The sequence below is a fragment of the Erinaceus europaeus genome, chromosome 4 (assembly GCF_950295315.1).
Source record: "Erinaceus europaeus chromosome 4, mEriEur2.1, whole genome shotgun sequence".
NCBI classification, from domain to species: Eukaryota; Metazoa; Chordata; class Mammalia; order Eulipotyphla; family Erinaceidae; genus Erinaceus; species Erinaceus europaeus.
The window spans coordinates 21,760,894-21,779,533 of NC_080165.1; the positions used below are offsets into that span (position 1 = coordinate 21,760,894).

The window sequence follows — 18,640 nt, forward strand, 5'->3', positions numbered from 1 at the left end:
CACCTGCAGAGGACACAGGGTGGGTCAGGAGCAGGGTAGGAGCTGCCTGCCCTTGTGTTCCTCATGAATTGTCCCCAGGGCTTAAGCCATAAAACCCAAAGGTGAAGGACAGCCCAGCTTGGGTCTCCCCTGGCCTTCAGGCTCCCTGCCAGGAAACAGCAGAAGAGCCCTGGTTCTCCCATGGACAAGTACAGTCACCCCAAACCTGAGTGGGGAAGATTCTGGAACAATGCCAGATCAGGACAGAAGCAGGCGGACTCCACAGAGGGAGGCCCTGGGCGGTCAGGTGCTCAGGGCTCTCCCAGCCAGGGGTGCCTGCAGGGGAGGAGACGACACAGATGGGGTAGGGAGAGGCATGCCAGTGACAATGACCAGAACTGACGTGCAGGACAGACGTGCAGAATGTGAGCAGAACCTACCGTAAGGGCCGTATGTTGGCACTGCCCACAACCAAACCAGTGGCAAAGCAGGGCAGGGGTAGAGGCAGGGGAGGGGGAGGGGGGTGCCAGAGAAATAGAGAAGACAAGAGACAGCTGAGTGAACACTGTTTGCCCACCACCAACCAGTCCACACACCCTCCCTGCACCCCCTCAGCACCCCCGCTGTCCCCCCTCCTGGCAGAAGTCCCTGCTTTCCCTTGGGGGGAGGGCACACCCCCAGAATGGTGGCTGCACCTGTCAGGAGCCCACAGTGCAGGCTGGACAGGCAGAGCTAGGCCTGCGCACATCCTTCATCTTATACAAACACACCACTGCTCAAGAGAATAACAGAGGGGCCCTGCTATAGCTGTTTCTGGCCACACTGCATCTTGTGGGGGTGTCTGGGCAGTGGCAGGGAAGGCGGCAGCAACTGGTGAGTCTGCAGGCCCACTGCACATGGAAATGCTTCTCTGCCATGGCCCTGGGCCCTGGGTGACTCTTGAGAGGTCTAGTGACTTTCTGTCAGGACCAGACAGGAAGGTCATCACCCTCCACACTGGCTGGGTCCTTGCAACTGCAGGCTGACAGCTGGCATAGTGCCTGCCCCAGGTAGGTCCACAGTCAAAAGGGAGAGTGCTCCATCTGCAGTGTGCACAAGCCTCCAGAGCAGCAGGGGCTGGAGGGCCTCTTCCCAACCAGGGAAGGAACGTGGCAGAAAGAGGTGGGGACATCTGTAGCCTGACTTTGGGTGGATGTGTTAAGCCAGGAGGTGGTTTAGTGGCTAGTGTGTGGGACTCAACGCTCTGACTCTCTCTCTCTCTCAAATAAATAAATGTAAAATAAAATAATAAAAACAGAACAGGAAGAGACCCTCCCAGCCCATCCCACCCCTGCTCGGCAGCCATGTCTGCATCCCAGCCTCCTCTCTGGGTCCTCCTCACAGGTCCCCTCTGCCACTGAGCCTGCCTCTTCGAGGGCATCAGGCTAGAGAAAAGGAGCTTTAAAGACAGAGACCAAATGGGCAGCAGCGTTTGAGAGCCAGGGCCCTCAGGGGCCTCCTGGGTCTCCCGCCCTGCCTCTCTGAGGGGACACTACTGCATCAACTCAGCGTCCCCACATTTCACAACTGCTGCAGGAGCCAGTGGGCCTGGCTCCCAGGACTTCTTTCTCAACCTGTGAGCCACCTGCTCTCATGCAGTTGGGGACCTCTGACCCATCAACACCTGCAGGACTCCAGGGGGTGGCCTGAGGAGGCTGGTGCGTACCCTGTGCATCCAGTCGCTTGTCAGCATAGACTTTGTAGGTGAAGGCGTGTCGCAGGGCCAGTGCTGCGAAGAACATCTCCACGCAGATGATAAAGTCCTGGTAGCCGGCCGCCACGGTGCCCTCACCCACCGACACTCGGGCGGAGTGGATCTTGGGGATGGCCCCGCACTTCTCCAGGATGGCCAGGAGCATGCCTGTAAGGGACAGTGTGGCTCAATGCCTTGGCCTGGGCCTCAGGGGAACCAGGGATGAGGAAAAGGATGAGGCTTAGGGGCCAGGATGGAGGCTCACCTTGCCAGAAGGAGAGGAAGATGACGGACTTGACCATGAAGAACTTGAGGACGGGGCTGTAGGGGCTGAGCAGCTCCCGGGTGGCGAAGTAGAAAAGGAAGAGAGCATAGAGGGCCAGGCTGACAGAGATGTTGTAGATGATGGTCACATAGAGGTAGCCGCTGGTGACACTGCGGGAACGGGGTGCAGGCTCAGCCTTAGACAGACCCTCCCAAGAGACAGGGGCCCCTCCTTCCATGGAAACTTCCTCCCCCCCCCCCCCGCCCCCCCCAGGCCACAGGACTGGCTCTCTGCAGTCAGTCTCCCTCCAGCAACTCTCACTGTGGTGAGAGCAGGTAACTGATGAGAACACCGAAGCCCAGCTGCCTCAGGCATGGGTGTATGAAGCCGCCCAGTTGCAGCCCTGGGCCCCCTGTCCCAGGTCTGAGCACAGGCTGGGCTGGGGCTTAGCCCGGGGGCAGACAGGTGGCAGATGGCACAGGCTCTACTCTGCTCTTCCCTCCTGAGTCCCTCCCAGGCCCTGTACTTACTTCCCTGAGTGCACAGTGTGGGGTGCAGGGGGTTGTGCAAAGTGTCTGCAGGCACAGGACCACACACACACCCATTTTCACAGATCCCCACGTGAGACGTGTGTGGGCAGTCTACACAGGAGAGGTTTGCTAGCTGGGGGCTCAAGGCAGGCCTGTCTCCCATGACCTGGGAAGTGGCTCAGTGGATAAAGCACTGGACTCTCAAGCATGGGGTCCCAAGTTGAATCCCTAGCACTGCAAGAGTGACGCTCTAGTTCTCACTTTCACTAATAAATAAACAAAAACAAAAATCCCCAAATGGGCTGGTGTGGATCGTTGCTTGGGGAATGATGCTCTCCCTTCTTGGACAAGGAGAAATGAAGGTGCGGGTCACCGAGTACAAGGCTCATTCTGTGCTGTGCCAGTGGAAGGAGGGAGCTCAGTGCCTGACAGCAGCTCCAGAGGTGAGGGGGAACCATCTTGCTCAGTCTCTGCTCTGGGGGCCCTTGTAGCTGCAGCACAGTCTGCCCCCACTGCCTTCTCTAATCCAGGACCACCACCCTGCACTGCTGTTCCTCCCCACATCCCCGTGGGGGAGCCACCGCTTACTCAAAGTCACCATCCCGGTACTTGCCGAAGGCCTGGAGGACCACAGTGCTCACAGCCATGAGTGGCTTCACCACACAGAACTGCAGGGTGGCCTGTGAGGGAGAAGGGTGAGCACAGAGAATGAGCTACAGTGGGGGAGCCCAATGCTCTTCCCCAAGGGGGACTCGGTCTGGAGGGACAGGCAAAGAGCAATGAGGCAGTGACAGGGCCACGAAGGAAGGAGGTGAAGGCAGGCTGGCCAGGTGGTGAAGGGAATAGAAGAACACAGACCGGAGAGACCCCCCTCCCCGAGGCAGCTTCTTGGAGGAGTCTCAGCAGGAATGTGCCAGAGAGACTAGGGAGACTGGCAGAAGGGCCAACTCCTAACCAGCCCTGAGGCTCAACAGACAAGTGTGAGGAGTTGGTCTAGGGAGAGGCAGCAGTGAGGAGCTGGCAGGGAGTGGTGGTTTGGGGACACACACACAGGTACACCAGGCCCCATGCAGGGACTGACCCCATGGGGAGCAGAGTGGGTAAGGGTTTCCTCTCCACACTCCAAGCCTGGCCTCATCTGAGGCCGAGCTGACATGTTACTGAGGATGGAGACGACCTGCAGGAGCTAAGACAGAAAACAGCCCCAGGAAGGAGGCCTGAAGCCCCGGCCTAACCAGCCCCTGCCTGAGCAGCCCCAGGTCACAGGGTCACTGTCTGAAGCACAAGGCAGGACAGTGTCCCCCACCTCTGAGCCAACTGAGCCGAGAGGAGCTGTAGGGCGTCCTCTGGAAGGGAGAAGAGGCTGCTTTGTCTTTCCTCTGACTAGGGCTCCCTGCCACCTCCTGGAACAAAGGCAGAACATCCAAGCCCACGGGGCTGGAGAGTCATTTAGAACTAGGCACTCTGGTTAGTGATCACGGGATCAAAACTTTGTACACAGTATGATCATCAAAGAAGACAGTGAGTCACTGCTGGGCCCTGGTAAACAATGGCTTGGAGAGGCCCCACCCTGAACCCAGGGCAGTTTTAACTCTTTCTCTGCAGGTCCAGTGGGGGGATCTTTGACATTTAGGAAGGACCTGGGGAAAGACAGCGGGAAGATGGAAGTGGGAGCTGTAGGCCAGTGCTCTATGGATGGGCCTGTGCCTCTAGGCTTCTAGCTCCTCAGGGAGGGCAGAAGGGGGCCCCCGGGACCAACTGTGGGTTTCATTTCCCCATGACACTTCTAAGAATGTTAAAGGGGCTGGCAGAAGCCCTGGGTAGCCCCAGAAGACTAATGGAAGTCATGACAGCACTTACTTACAGCACTTATATCCATTACTCTCCCTCTTCCATAAACAATAAAGCTGTCCCTTGAGAGATATTGAGCTACACCCACCTTACAGAAGAGGAAACTAAGGCTCAGAGAGGTTAAGTAAAGTATCTAGTGCCAGTTAGAGAAACTGGAAATCAAACTCAGACGGTCAGACAGCCAAGGCCTAGGCAATTAACCACCACCCAGCCCTGCCCCACCCAGGCTCCACACTCCTAGGGAGGGCAGCAGAGGACACCAGCGGCTGACAGGGAAATGAAGAGACCAAAGACTGTGCCTGTGTCTCTCAAGTGTCCCCTATACAAAAACCTCCCTGGCCTCCATGTCCTCTTGACTCTCAGACACCAGGACTTGGTCAGAATGATGCAGTCTAGGCCCTGAGAGGAGGCATCAGGCACCTGTCGCTGCCCCTCTGGGCACAACTGCCCAGTACACATGTATCCCTGGCAGCCTGAGAGGTGGATGCTGGGACTTAGGATGCCTGGCAGGAAACCAGGGCTTCCTAGAAGGGTCCCTCAACGGCCTGCAGAAGGTCCTTTCTGCCCACATGAGCCTGGCCCATGCTGCTGCTCCAGGGCAGACTTGGGCCCCAATAGCCCACCTGCACCACCCCCCGACCCGGGCAGTGGCTGGACACACACCTGCTTGCAGAAGCGCAGGAATCCAATGGAGTAAGTCTTCCCCCAGAGGCAGCATGTGCCATATACACAGCTGGACCTGGAAGAGACGAGTGGAGACCGGCTCAGCGACTCAGGAGAGTTGGGCTGGGAACACCACCCCCTCCTCACACTCAGACAAAGCCAGACAGAGCAGAGTGGGGTGGAGAAGGAAGGGACACAGATCCCAGCAGTCCTGGAGCCCAAGGTTCAATGCAAGGAGACACAGGAGGGTATTTGTACAGGCTGCACTGGCCTGGGGCAACACACCAATTTGAAAAGCGTTAAATGTGAAAGCTGCAAGACAGAAAGAGACTGAAGGGAAAAGCAAGAGGGAGCGAGAGCCACAGAGCCCTCCCCAGGCCCAGATGAACAGCCTGGCTCAGGAAGTGTGGGAGTGGGCCAAGGGTTCTTGCAGAGATAGTCTGTGTGTCCAGCAGACAGCAAGACAGCTGGAAGAATATGAAGCCGGTAAAACAGGGAGGTGTGGGGGTGCTCGTGGAGGCGTTACACTCACTCGATGGGCTTCCCTCGGATCTCAGACATGATGGAACTTTCTCCGCCGAGATATTCATAGCACAGGCTCAGGAAGTTATAGATGACCAAGGCTGTAAAGAGTGTCCAGAGAAAACCACTGAAATCAACAGGCTGGTTGAAATAAACAGATGATAGACTTGTAAGCAGCAACAAAAGTAAAAGAGGCACCACAGCCAGAGGCAACAACAGGGAGGAGCCGTGGGAACACAAGGACCCGCGCAGGAAGTGTCCACCTGTAAGTACAGCACGGCAACGAGAGATCCCTGCACACTGCACCCACGCTGTGAGGAGAAGCAGGGGTGCGACTGCCACAAAATGCAAAACTGTATGGGAAGGGTGGGCGGAGGGAAAGACCACCTTGGCAGCGGGGGGAGGGGTGGCAACGTAAACAACTGGGGGCTCACTGGGTATTGGATTTATGATTACATGTCAGTGTAATGCACTGCCCTGTTTAGGCATTCTAGATGATGACCTTACAATTAAAAAAACTAATCCAGAAGGGGGCCAGGTGGTGGCACACCTTGTTAAGCATACATGCACAAAGCCCTGGGTTTGAGCCTCCACTCTCCACTGAGGGGGGAAGCTTCTCAACAGTGAAGTACAGCAAGAGTCTCTCTTCCTAGCTCATCCTCCCCTCTCAATTTCTCTTTGTCATATCAAATACAGAAAGAAAAAAAAAAGACTGCTGGGAGGCTTTTAATTTATTTATGTATTATATTTATTACTCATACTTATTTATTATTTGACTTATCCTGCAGGCACTGAGCGCTCACCCAGTGATAACCCTGGTGGCAAACAACCCCAGAGGGCCCTCAGGAGAAATTCTAAGCAAGGCTGAGGTGGCAGGACTTTCCATGCTGTAAGCCGGAGCGTCTCTCACGGCGTGGCCCGCAAGACGTGACAGAACATCAGTATGTACAGAATACAGCACAAAAGCTGCACAATTTGCCCCAGCAGCATGGGAGAAGAGTGGTACAAATGCTCTAGAGGCCAGCCTCCTGGGCAGGGGTTTTTGCTGGGTCAGCAAAATGAAGGATTTCCAGGGGGCTGGGGATGAGGAAGGAGAGGGTGGAGGTGAGTGAGAACAGCTGAACAGAGGGCAGCATCGAGCAAAGGGACCCAAAGCACTATCACATACATGACGAGAAAGGTCTCTTTCCTCTGGCTCTTTCTCTCTTCAAATGCCTGCTTGAGACACAGTTCCCATGCTCTGAGGAGGCCCAGGCTAAACCATGTGGAGAGGAGCTGGGTCTCCTGTGTGGCTCAGACCCAGAGATCATGAGGCCAGGGCAAGCCATCACCTGAGCCCTTTCTAAACCCTTGGCCTGTCACAGCCATAAATAAACTAAGCCACTGTTATATATGAGCTTATTCTGAGGTGTCTGTGTACTCGGTCAGGGTGTATGGAATACTTGTCCATGTGCAGAACAACTTTCTAGTAATTTCTTAAAAAATATTTATTTATTGCGAGTTGGGCGGTAGCGCAGCAGGTTAAGTACATGTGGTGCAAAGTGCAAGGACCGGCATAGATCCTTGTTCGAGCCCCAGGCTCCCCACCCGCAGGGGAGTCGCTTCACAGGTGGTGAAGCAGGTCTACAGGTGTCTCTCTTTCTCTTCCCCTCTCTGTCTTCCCCTCCTCTCTCCATTTCTCTCCGTCCTCTCTAACAACAATGACATCAATAACAATAATAATAACTACAACAACAATAAAAAGACAAGGGCAACAAAAGGGAAAATAAATAAAAAATAAATTAAAATAATTTTTTAAATTTATTCCCTTTTGTTGCCCTTGTTATACTGTTGTAGTTATTATTGTTGTTGTTATTGATGCCATCGTTGTTGGATAGGACAGAGAGAAATGGAGAGAGGAGGGGAAGACAGAGAGGGGGAGAGAAAGATAGACACCTGCAGACCTGCTTCACCACCTGTGAGGCGACTCCCCTGCAGGTGGGGAGCCGGGGGCTTGAACCGGGATCCTTACGCTGGTCCCTGCACTTTGCGCTACTGCCCGACTCCCACAGAACAACTCCTAAAGCACCCAGGATGCACAGCGACCTCTCCAGCCTCCCCATGGCAGAGCAGTTTGCTCTCTCCTGCTAATCCCCAAGGCCAACACAGTGGAGGTATCATCTGTGGCAGTTCTCCTGGCTTCAAACACTAAAACGGCTCAGCCAATCCAGATCATCTTCCCCCCTCTACACCCCCCATATAAGAGAAGCATGAAGTGGCAGCAAAGTCTGGACGCTGGTTGCCAGGCTGCATGGAACTGGCATCGGGGGAGTCTCTCAAGCACACTGAGGCCAGGCCTCCCTGTCCACCAGCTGGGAAGAAGGGTTGCTTCTGTGTGGGGCTGCTGTGAGGACCGGTTAGCATGGCGTCTTAGACAAGGCCTAAGAGCATAGAGAACATTGTCATGTGTGCCACACACTGTCTTGTTTGTTTGAAGATCCTTAGTGGGTAGGGAGAGAACATAATGGCTATGCAGAACTTCCATGCCTGAGGGTCTGAGGTCCCAGATTCAATCCCCAGTACCTCCGTAAGTCAGAGCTGAGGAGTGTTCTAGTCTCTCTCTTTCTATCTCTCTCTCTCTCTCCCTCCCTCTCTTCCACTTTTCTCTGTATCTCTCTTATTTATATTTTTAAAAATATTTTAAATATATATTTTATTTTGCAAAACCACCAGCGGTTTTATTATTTATTTTATTTGATAGGACAGAGAAAAATTGAGAGGGAATCTGGACAGAGGAGAGGGAGGGAGGGAGAGAGAGAGAGGCATTTTGCTTCACTACTCATGAAGCTTTCCCCCTGCAGGTCAGGGATCAGGGGCTTAACCAGGTGTGTCATGGCCTGGCCCCTAATCTTTATTACTTGTTAATGGGACAGAAATAGAAAGACCAGAGCACTGCTCAGCTCTGGCTTGTGGTGGTACTGGGGATTGAACCTGGGACTCCAAAACCTCAGGCATGAAAGTCTTACATAACTACTATGCTGTCTCCCCAGTTCTTTATTTGTTAAGATTATTATTTTATTCTATTAATGGGGAAAGAGGGAGTGGGAGGGAGATATGGAATGAACCAGAACATCAACCTGGCACATGCATTGCAGGAGACAGAACTCAGGACCTCATGCTTGAAGATTCAACACTTTATCCATGGCAGCCAGGCTGCCTATTTTGTTTTTTAAGACTAAATTCCCCATGGGTAGGAAGTAAGATCTACCACTCAAAAACCAAAGGGCCTGAAATGTAAAAAAGAAAAAGAGTGTGTGTGTGTGTGTGTGTGTGTGTGTGTGTGTGTGTGTGTGTGTGTGTGTGTGTGTTAACGTGCGGACGCATGTGCACATGCTCGCTCAGGCGGTGGTATGGCCACACTCGGCCCTATGCTTAAGGAACTCACCCTCTTATAGGTCTAGATCAGGAAGCTGCACCTTCTCCAGGGTGATCAGACTTTCAGGTTCCAAGAATAAAACCCTTCAGAGAAGCCACAACAGCCAACTTCATTAGCCTGTGTCCGGAGCCACCCTTCCAAGCTGGGCCCTCCTGAGCAGAAGTGCGGTCTGAGCGCGCGCCGTTTCCCATGCTGTAATGGACATCAGCACCCTCCCAAACTGCACGGCCTGGCAGTCTAGTCACATCCAGCTTTGCAGGCAATGGGTCAGAATCATCAAATTCCATCCACCACCCTCTGCTCATGCATTTGCTCAACAGTGCTTTGAGGCCAGCCAGTCTGCACCAATATGGTGATAAGCTTCCTTAGAGTCACGAGTGAGTCAACAGTGCATTCTCAGAGAAGGGAGACAGGCTAGAATCTCAGGACGGCTCAGCCAGACCACAGCAGAACCCACTGACCATCTGGACAAAGCCATCCCCTTCAGAGGAAATTACGGTCACATAAAGCACCACACCAACACCCCAGGAGTGGTGCATACAGAGAACAACTCAATACTCACCCAGGAACCACGCACTCTCTAGGTAAGGGAGGATGGCCCTGGACACAGCAGAGCAAAAAGGCCAGGATGAGCCTTCAGTGGGTACGCCAGGCCTCTGACCACAATCCTAGTTCCCTGGAGAGACCCCAGAGAAGCAAAATAATGCTATACCACATTCTGTATTCAATTACAGCCTCGTGCCAGACTCTGGGGACAGGTGAGTGACCAAAGGGCCCACAGACGAGACCCTCCAGACTAGAGAATAGCAGACAGTGTGAGGGGAGTGATGCCCTCTCTCCTGTGCTGAATTTCCTTTTCTTTTTTCTTTTTTTTAAAAAATATTTATTTTATTTATTCCCTTTTGTTGCCCTTGTTGTTTTATTGTTGTAGTTATTATTGTTGTTGTCGTTGTTGGATAGGACAGAGAGAAATGGAGAGAGGAGGGGAAGACAGAGAGGAGGAGAGAAAGATAGACACCTGCAGACCTGCTTCATCGCCTGTGAAGCAACTCCCCTGCAGGTGGGGAGCCGGGGTTCGAACCGGGATCCTTATGCCGGTCCTTGTGCTTTGCGCCACCTGCACTTAACCCGCTGCACTACAGTCCGCCTCCCTGAATTTCCTTTTCTATTTGAGACTTCATGAGAGCCTTGTGGGCAAGGCAGGTGCCTCTATCATTCACTAAACACCCACTGGGCACCTCCTATGTGCTGTGTGTGTCATGGACCTGAGACCCTGGCACTGCTCAGCTCCTGGGCACACCCTGGTATCTGGCGCCAATCACAGGAACCAGCCTTTGCTGCACAGAACCACAGGTTGGCTATCTGCAGAAGCCTGAGGTGTTTCATGCTTCAGGAAACTCATGATGAGCCTGGAGAATTTCACTGTGATTGTTTTGAGCAGAAATCTCTGCTCAGTAAACAAAAGCCTCAGAACACCCCCCCCCCTTTTCAAAAGTGACAAGTGATCACAGTGGATAAGAATGGATGTGACAGGCCACAGCTGAGGGGGATGGGGCCCTGCCCTTCACAAATAGCCCAAGGCCCCAAGCTCCAGTGATAGCTCTCCAAACCTTTCGGCTTGGCTGATCTTCAGGCTGATTGATGCTTTTTGCCCCCTAGAATGCTGGTCTTGATCTCTTTCTTCCGTGGCTTTCTGTAGAATGTCTGTACTCTGACACACAGCTCCAATAAGTTCTGGCTTTGCTGGAACCACACTCAGCCAGAACCACAGGCAGCAAACAAGTCCTGGCGCATAGCAACCTTTGGGTCCTTTGGGTCCGAGGTCCGTGAGTCCTTGGCTGGGTCTGCACTGGCTGTATACTCTCTACCTAGGAAGACGCTTCACTTGTGGGTCAGATTCCAAATCTGAAATAGGGTGAATTCTTTGCTTCTTTCCTACATGTAAAATCTCGGGCCAGTGAGACAGCTCACCTGGGAGCATGTCTGCTTTGTCATACGGGCAACCCAGGTTCGAGTCCAGTGCCCCACAGTACTGAGGGAAGCTTCAGTGATGTGGTCTCTCCCTCTGTCTCTCTCCTTCTGTCTGAAAGAGTCAGCCCAGAGTAGTCAAGTCCCGGTGATGAATAAACAGCAAAGAAGACTTTGACAATCTCTCTTCCCTAACAAGGGCTCATACTTACCCAGGGAGATGGGTGCCTGAGATCCTTTATAAAACCTGGCCCAGCATACTTCCCGGGGAGGAGAGGTCCAGGATGAGTCTGGTCTCTGGTGATCACTCTGCCTAATCTCAGCTGTGTCTTCACCTATTCCCCCACCCCCACCCTAGTGCCACCCAGCTTTAGTTTATGGTGGTTCTGGAGATGGACCCTGGGACCTTTGGCACTTCAGGTATGCATAACCATTATGCTGCCTCCCTGGCCCTCAATTTCCTGCCACACTTGTGAAAATGGAAATGGTAGTACAAATACCACCAGATATACACCTGGGAGGTGAGAGCAAGCTAATGGTAATGAAAAATACGTGGGTTCCTGTAGGGTGCCAAACATAATGCAATGACCCAGGGCCTGCTCACCTCTTCTGAACCCTGGTCCTGTGCCTGCCCTGATCACAGAGCTCCTGGACTGTCTCTAAGTCACTTTCCTGGGTAGCCTCCCCTAGACACAGCTGAAGCCCGAGTGCGGGAAACCCAGTGAGGCGGCTGATGTTCACGCCCTCCTCTTCTGTCTGGCTGCCTGCATACCTGGTGACACATCCCATTCAGTGATGGCCTTTCCCAGATGACAGGTTTGTGACAGGGACCCTGGGCCAGCTACTTCATTCTCTGAGCCTCAGTGCTCTCCTTGCAAAGTGGCAACATGGCCTCCAGCAGCTTGTGGGGTGGGGTTGAGCTCCATTCTCTCCCCTGCCCTAGTGACAGAGATTCCACTGAACGGGGGTCAAGCACAGAGCCGACTGCCCCCAGGAGAGCAGAGGGAGCCCAGGAGAATCCCACTGGTTGGTGGGTGGGCTCAGAATGAGATGTTCCAGTGAGTACTGGTGGCTGTATGTGCAATGCCAAGAGGAAAACTGACTAGAAGTCTCCACGTAGAGCCACTGGGCAGCCTGGGCTAGCTGTCTGCAGAGAACTTGGCCCAGAGAGGTCAGAGGAAACTGCAGAAAACAGAGATGAAGTCTGACCACTGAGGATGAGATGTACTCCTGGTCCCCTCGCCTACTCTGCACCATAATTCAGCCTGCTCAGCAAGAGATGACAGGCACTGTCCTCTGGGGAAACAAGTACCAAATCCAAATGCCTTCATCTTGCTGGAGGAAATGCCCCATCACTAGGGTATCTATTGCCCAAGACTCTGACGGCTGTTGCTATGCAAAGCGAGGGCCTCTCCCAAGTGTGATTTCATCACTCAGGGCTACCTTTTCATTCTGATAAGAGGCAGAGAGGAGAAGAGACACCACCAGACTGAATTTCTTCTGGTTCCATGAACACCTGTATGGTACTGGGGCTTGAGTCTGGGTCACAGACACAGCAATGCAGGTACCACTTTTGGTGAGCCATGGAGAGGAGAGCTATCTTACCCAAAACCAGAAACAAGGGACTATCAAATAAAGAATGGGAGAGAGCTCCAGACACTCTACAGCATGATAAAGGAGGAAACCTTTGACAGAAAGAAGGGGAGGCGTGAGAGGGAAGAAAGTCTGAAAAATGGGGAAAAAACTAATCTGGAAAATTCTAAATTTGAGGCTCAATCCAGGACTACAACATCCTACTACTTGGAATTCTAGAAAGGCAGAATCAAGTAGAGGGGAGGAAATTATCATATTAAAAATATCCTAGAACATGAACTCCCATACTGAAAGGATGCATGAGGTACCCCACAAAAAGATAGCCTACCTCTTTTAGGATTTGAGAATACTGGCAGTGAAGATATACTCTTAGAAGCAAAGCAAAGCAAAACAGAACAGTCACACACAGGCATTAATGATTGACTTGAGCAGAATCCACAAAAATAACACTAGAAACTTCATAAAAGACAAAAAAAAAAATGAAGAATAATTTAGGATTTAGAACCACGTTCCCCTTGAACACTAGTATCCATTACAACAATATAATCAAGTCATTTTCATACAATTTTCAAATTTCCAAAAACAGAACTCCTATGCGTTCTTTTCCCCAGGAAGCTCCTGGAAGATGTGCTCTAGCCTTAAGAGAGGACAAGCCAGAGCTGCAGGGGAAGGAACTCCAGTGGGCAGGTGCCTGGGCTCTGGCAAGGTGCACAGCACCCCCAGGACAGGAAGAGAGGCCCAAAGAAAGAGCGGAGAGGTGGGCAGGGCTCCTGGGGGGTGCTCCAAGGGAGCCCGAGATAAAAGATAATCAACTGTGCAGCTGCACTGAGGGATGTCTTAGAAAATTAAGCTGGGGAGTGTGGAAATGAAGTAATGATAGGTACACTAAAAACAGGGCAAACTCAAAGGCCAGACAAGTAGTGACCGGAGGACAAACAGCTATACAAGGGCATGCAGAACTGGGACACACAGCTCAGCTCTAAACATGTACCAACGTACAATAATGCAATTGCTGGCCACAGGCTTAGAAAAGCTGGTGCTTGGGTGGTGGCGCAGCCGGTTAAGTGCATGTAGTACAAAGTGCAAGGATCTGGGTTCCAGCTCCTGGCTCTCCACCTGCAGGGGGGATGCTTCATAAGCAGTGAAGCAGTTCTGCGGGTATCTACCTTTCTCTCGCTTTCCCTTCATGATTTTTCTGTCTTATCCAGTAAAAATGGCGGGGGGTGGGGGGGAAGGCCACTAGGAGCAGTGGATTTCTAGTGCTGGCACTAAGACCCAGCACTAAAAAAAAAAAGGACAACAAATATGGATGTGGTGGGGCTTGGGAGTGAGACACCTGAAAGCCCAGGAGAGCAGGACATAATGCTGCACAACACTAACTGAGCAGGGCACTGACACAGCACAGGTCTACCGAGAAAGAGTGGAAAGAGAAGTGAGCTTGGAGTGAGCTTAGCCCCTCAACCACTACACAGATGACTTTACTAAAAGCAGACTTCCAGCCACTTTCACTCCGTTCGCAGGAAAGCTGCTGTCTGTGCTAAGGAGCCTGCTCGGAGGGGGCTTGTGGGTGGGGGGACAACTGGATGGGAAGGGGCTCTCTCCAGTCCTGCCAGTTTCTGGTCTCTTCCTGCCCATTTCCAGGATGCTGAGGAGGAAGGGAGGAGGGGCCCAGATGGGGGCTTCTTCCTGGATGTTAAGAGGCATGCCCGCTCCCCACACAGCTCAGAAGAGGCAACAGCTGTTAGCACTTTAGCTGAGGGGACAATGGACAGAGCCTGGGCTGCAGAGGTGTGGGTGGCCCACAGCACAGACCCGGCAGGCTGGTGCTCAGGGCAGCTGCGGTGCTGTTTGCTAACTCCCTCAGAGGCCGGGATAACAGAGTTGCTAGGAGATGGGCTCTCAGGGCAGCAGACTTCCTGGAGGTCCTTTCCGGAGCTAGGAGGAAAGTGGGAATGAACAGGACCTGAACAAAGACGCTCTGGAGTCAGGGGAAGCCTGCCAACCATCTGCTGCTGCCTCTGGGCCCAGAGTGAGGAAAGTACAGAGCCCCCCCACCCCCGCCACCATGCACCCTGGTTTCAAGGTCCAGCAGGGAGAGGCACCCCTTGGCAGGGTTTTTTTTTGCGGCTGGAGGAACCTGTGGGCAGAGAATGCTCTTGGGCTGCAAAGCTGCCCAGGCAGCTGAGTGGAAAAGGGGTCTCAATCCCAACCCCAGACTTTAAAGTCGCTCAGGTGCCAGGGCTTCCCCTGGGCACTACGGCTTCCAGAAACATCAGGCACAAGTGCCCCAGTCAGGCCCTGAGCAGGTCTCACCCAGCCTCAGCATTCTCATCTAGCAGAAACGTGAAGAACATCATCCAGGGACTTCAATGAGGCCTCACCAGGGGTAAGTGCGAGCATACAGCAGCCATTTAATAATAAAGGCCCTTATTCACTCAGAAACTCTAGAAGTGAGTGTCTTTGGCACACCTGTCTCTGTGGGCTTGTGTCTGCCCCCTACGCCTGTTCCCCAGAGCTAACAGTCTACGCTAATGGAAGATCAAAGTTGGACATCATGGTGAGGCCACAGGCACTCGATGGTACAGGACTGAGAGCCATGAGGAAGGCCTGAGGAGACACCACTGGGACAGCAGCTCTCCAGGTACCAGGCAGTGCCAGCACCAGAAGGAAGCCGGTGTCCAGTGTGGACGCAGGAGAGGGTGAGGGCTAGAGGGGCAGGGCAGCTGCAGCTAGGCGCCTGCACTTCCCGCCAAGTCCCAAGGCATTTCCTGAGTCTTGAGGACACACAAGTTCAAAGCAGTTCAGGAAGGCGGCAGGCTCTAGCTTCTTAGGGTCCAGCATGCTGCCCCACAAAATCCAAGATGAAAAATCCAGGAGGCTGGTGCTGGAGGAAAAGTCCCCTGTAGACTGGGCATTGGTTGTGCCCAAGCCACCGAGGCTCAGCAGAGGAAAGCTACGTCTGTCACTTTACCGGAAACCAGGAGGAAATAAGGAAACCACAGACATGAGTCTTCTCATGAGGGTGTGAGTGGCACCAACTGGAGATCTTGAATTCAGGACCCCTCCTTCCCATCCATACTGACCTGTTTGGATGCAGGCCCAGAAATTCCTGGGCTATGAGCTGTCTTAGGGCCTCTGGCCTCCCCTTCACCTACCTTCCACTCCTATTTCTTTCTCTTCTTTTTCTTTTTTTTTGTTATCGCCAGGGTTTCACTGCTTCTGACTGACAGTTTTTAGACAGACAGAGACAGAAGGACACCAAGTACTGAAGCCCCTCCAGTAAAGTGGGAACCAGGCTAGAACCTTGGGGCCACACAGGAAAAACCCTATCAGGCGAGCTGTTTTGCCCTCACCAGCAGGGTTTTCTAACCTGTTGTTTCCATCATATGTTTTATGCAGCAACAGGAAAAGGATTTGAGTTTCTCAGTATGACCTGCCAAGCTGTGCCCGTCCCCACCCTCACCTGACACAGCCCCGTCTCCTGCCACACTATCCTCTGCTCTGGTCACAGCCGCCCCAGCACAGGAACCCACACTTTCCAATTAGACACACTGGACCTCTCTCTCCCCACAATGAACGCTTCTCCTCAGCATTTGTGTGAAAGACACCAGCTCGTGCTCTGGGCAAGGGTGCTGGTCCGTGAGAGCAGCTTCCTGGCTCTGTGTGGGGATGGGCAGGCAGCACAGACTCCTGCAAGGCAGGCAGGGTGAGGCCAGGCTTTCCTCTTTGCAGCCTAGAGCATGGCACAGGGTCTAGCCTGTGGCGGTGGGGGGGCTCAGAACTCAAGCGGCTGATGGTGTTACAGAGGGAACAATGGGACACTGGGGACAGAAAGTCCTCAGACACATGGGGATGGAGGCCCAGCCTAGCCACCACCTGTGCCTGGGCTTTCTAGCCATTGACTGACAGCTTATATGCTGACTGTCTCCCTCACCACTGCCCCCAAGAACAGAGAAGTGAGAAGCAGTTATCTGAGGAGTTTGGGAATCCACATTACAAATACATCTGAGGGGCTGGGTGGTGGCACACTTGGTTGAGCGTGCACACACTACCATGTGTAAGGATCCAGGTTCAAGCCCCCAGTCTCCACCTATGGGGGGAAGCTTCACAAGCAGTGATGTAGGTCTTCAGGCGTCTCTTTTTCTTTCGCCCTCTTATCCCCCTTCCCTCTCAGTTTCTGTCTCTCTATAATATATGTATGTATGTATGTATATGTGGATATATATGATTTTTTTTAAGTGATTTTGCAACCCCAGCTACATCTGTGCTGCTGTCGATCTGGGCCTGAAATGGGGAAGGGAGTGAGTGAGGCTGGCTCCTCAGGGAGAGGGGCGTCTAGGAGCTGAGATACCAGGCAGGAGGGGTGCACAGCCCACGTGACCCCTCTGAAGTGCTCACCCTCATAGCAGTCCCGCACGGTGCCGAAGTACACGTAGTACTGGTCATTCGTGAAGAAGAGGAGGCTGAGCCAGGAGTCGAAGGCATAGATGGGGACGATGAAGAGGATCCGGACAATGTAGCGCTGCTCGTTGGGGCAGCTGTAACAGCGCAGGTGCATGTAGATCTGGGGGAGGGAGGGGATGGGTCAGCCACAGACCCCACTGTCACAGCAGCATGCTTCCCGCCTTCCCCCATTTCTGTTCCACCCGAGGAGGAGCCAGGCTGAGGGCACAGGAACCAGCTCTGGCATCTCGCTCTGCACTCACTTATCTGTGACAGACCCAGCCTGAGTGCCAGCAGCCTCCTCTGTGAAATGAGATGTGGCAAGGCTGCTGTAAACATAAAACTGAACAAGGTGCAGAGTTTGGGGGGGGGTGGTACATGCCAGGGATCAAGGTCAGCCTCTTCTGACCACACTCAAGTCAGAGTCAGCATCCACAGCTTTAACAAGCCTCCTGGCACTGTGTGCACAGCTAGAATTGGGAATGTGGTATCTGCTGGGCAGAGGGAGACATGGATCTAGGTAACCCCCTGTGCCTCCCTACACACCCCATCCCTGGGGGCAGAGTTAGCGCAGGGCTGGGGAGGGGGATCCACCGCACCCTTTAACTAGCTCACGGTGTAGACGTGGGGCAGACGGGGTCCTCTCTGTCTAGGGGACGTGGGGGCGCCCCCAGGATGAGTGGCTAAAGTGAGGGTCTCATCCTGTTTCATTCTCTCATCGGCCTGCCTCGATGAGGGACCAGGAGAATGAAACATGGTTTTCAGAAAGCAAGGGAGAAAGGAAAAGCCACAGAACACGGCCTGTCCCAGCCACACCCCTCGTCCCTGGCTGCCTGAACCCTCACCCCAGCTCTCATGACACTGCATCTGGCCCAGACACAACAGGCTCAGGAGGAAGACAACAGAATAGTCTCCATCTGCCATGGAGACTTGGAAGCAATAAGGTCTTGAAGGGACAGACACAGGGCAGTGGACGAGGAGGTGACAAGGGGTCTGCATGAGCTTGCTCTCCCCTCTCTACCAGGCAACCTTCAGCCTCTCCTTCCTGAGCAACAGAGGCACAGTCAGTCGGCTCACACCGGCATCCCCAGGGGCTGTGAAGACAGGGTGGAGGCGTGACTGCTACCCTAGCACTGCCACCGACCCGAATGTGACAGGGTGGAGGCGTGACTGCTACCCTAGCACTGCCACCGACCCGAATGTGACAGGCTGGTCTTCTCCCCCAGCATTCATCTCCTCATCTGCAAAGGGGCCACTGACCGCCATCTGCCCTCTACAGTACCCAGGAACCCCTCCCTGCAGCTTAGGCTGGACCTGCCTGTGTTGAAACCATGGAAAGCCAACAGTGACAAATATTGTTTCTGGGCTGAGATGGGTGAGTGTCAAGCATCTTATCCTGCCTCCCCCCCGGGGGGGGGGGGGGGCAGACCGATGATGCCTTGAAGCTCCAAGGGCTAGGAAATGAGCAAGCAATCAGCTCTGCCAGGGAAGCCCCTGAGATTTGGGGGTGTACTTTTTTTAACTCTTTGTTTCATTTATTTTTAAATTATCTTACTGGCTAGAGACAGCCAGATATTGAGAAGGTAGTTAGAGATAGGAAGGGAGACAGAGATACCTGCAGCACTGCTTCACCACTTGTGAAGGCTTCCTCCTGCAGGTGGGGACTGGGAGGCTTGAAG

The 18,640-nt window shown here is 53.4% G+C and overlaps 1 protein-coding gene across 6 annotated transcripts in view; it reads right to left on the minus strand.

The window, feature by feature from the left end:
- Positions 1-18,640, minus strand: part of TMEM184B (transmembrane protein 184B) — a 46,768-nt gene that overhangs the window by 2,571 nt on the left and 25,557 nt on the right. For 5 of the 6 annotated variants that reach the window (XM_060188996.1, XM_060188998.1, XM_016186530.2 and 2 more), the window contains 7 exons: positions 16,917-17,082; positions 5,553-5,643; positions 5,021-5,096; positions 3,095-3,186; positions 1,977-2,146; positions 1,685-1,879; positions 420-440 (listed from right to left, as the gene is read on the minus strand). In XM_060188996.1, coding sequence (XP_060044979.1) covers positions 420-440; positions 1,685-1,879; positions 1,977-2,146; positions 3,095-3,186; positions 5,021-5,096; positions 5,553-5,643; positions 16,917-17,082 — 811 coding nt within the window. The remainder of the gene's footprint in view (positions 1-419; positions 441-1,684; positions 1,880-1,976; positions 2,147-3,094; positions 3,187-5,020; positions 5,097-5,552; positions 5,644-16,916; positions 17,083-18,640) is intronic. The other variant, XM_060189000.1, reaches the window with a different exon arrangement.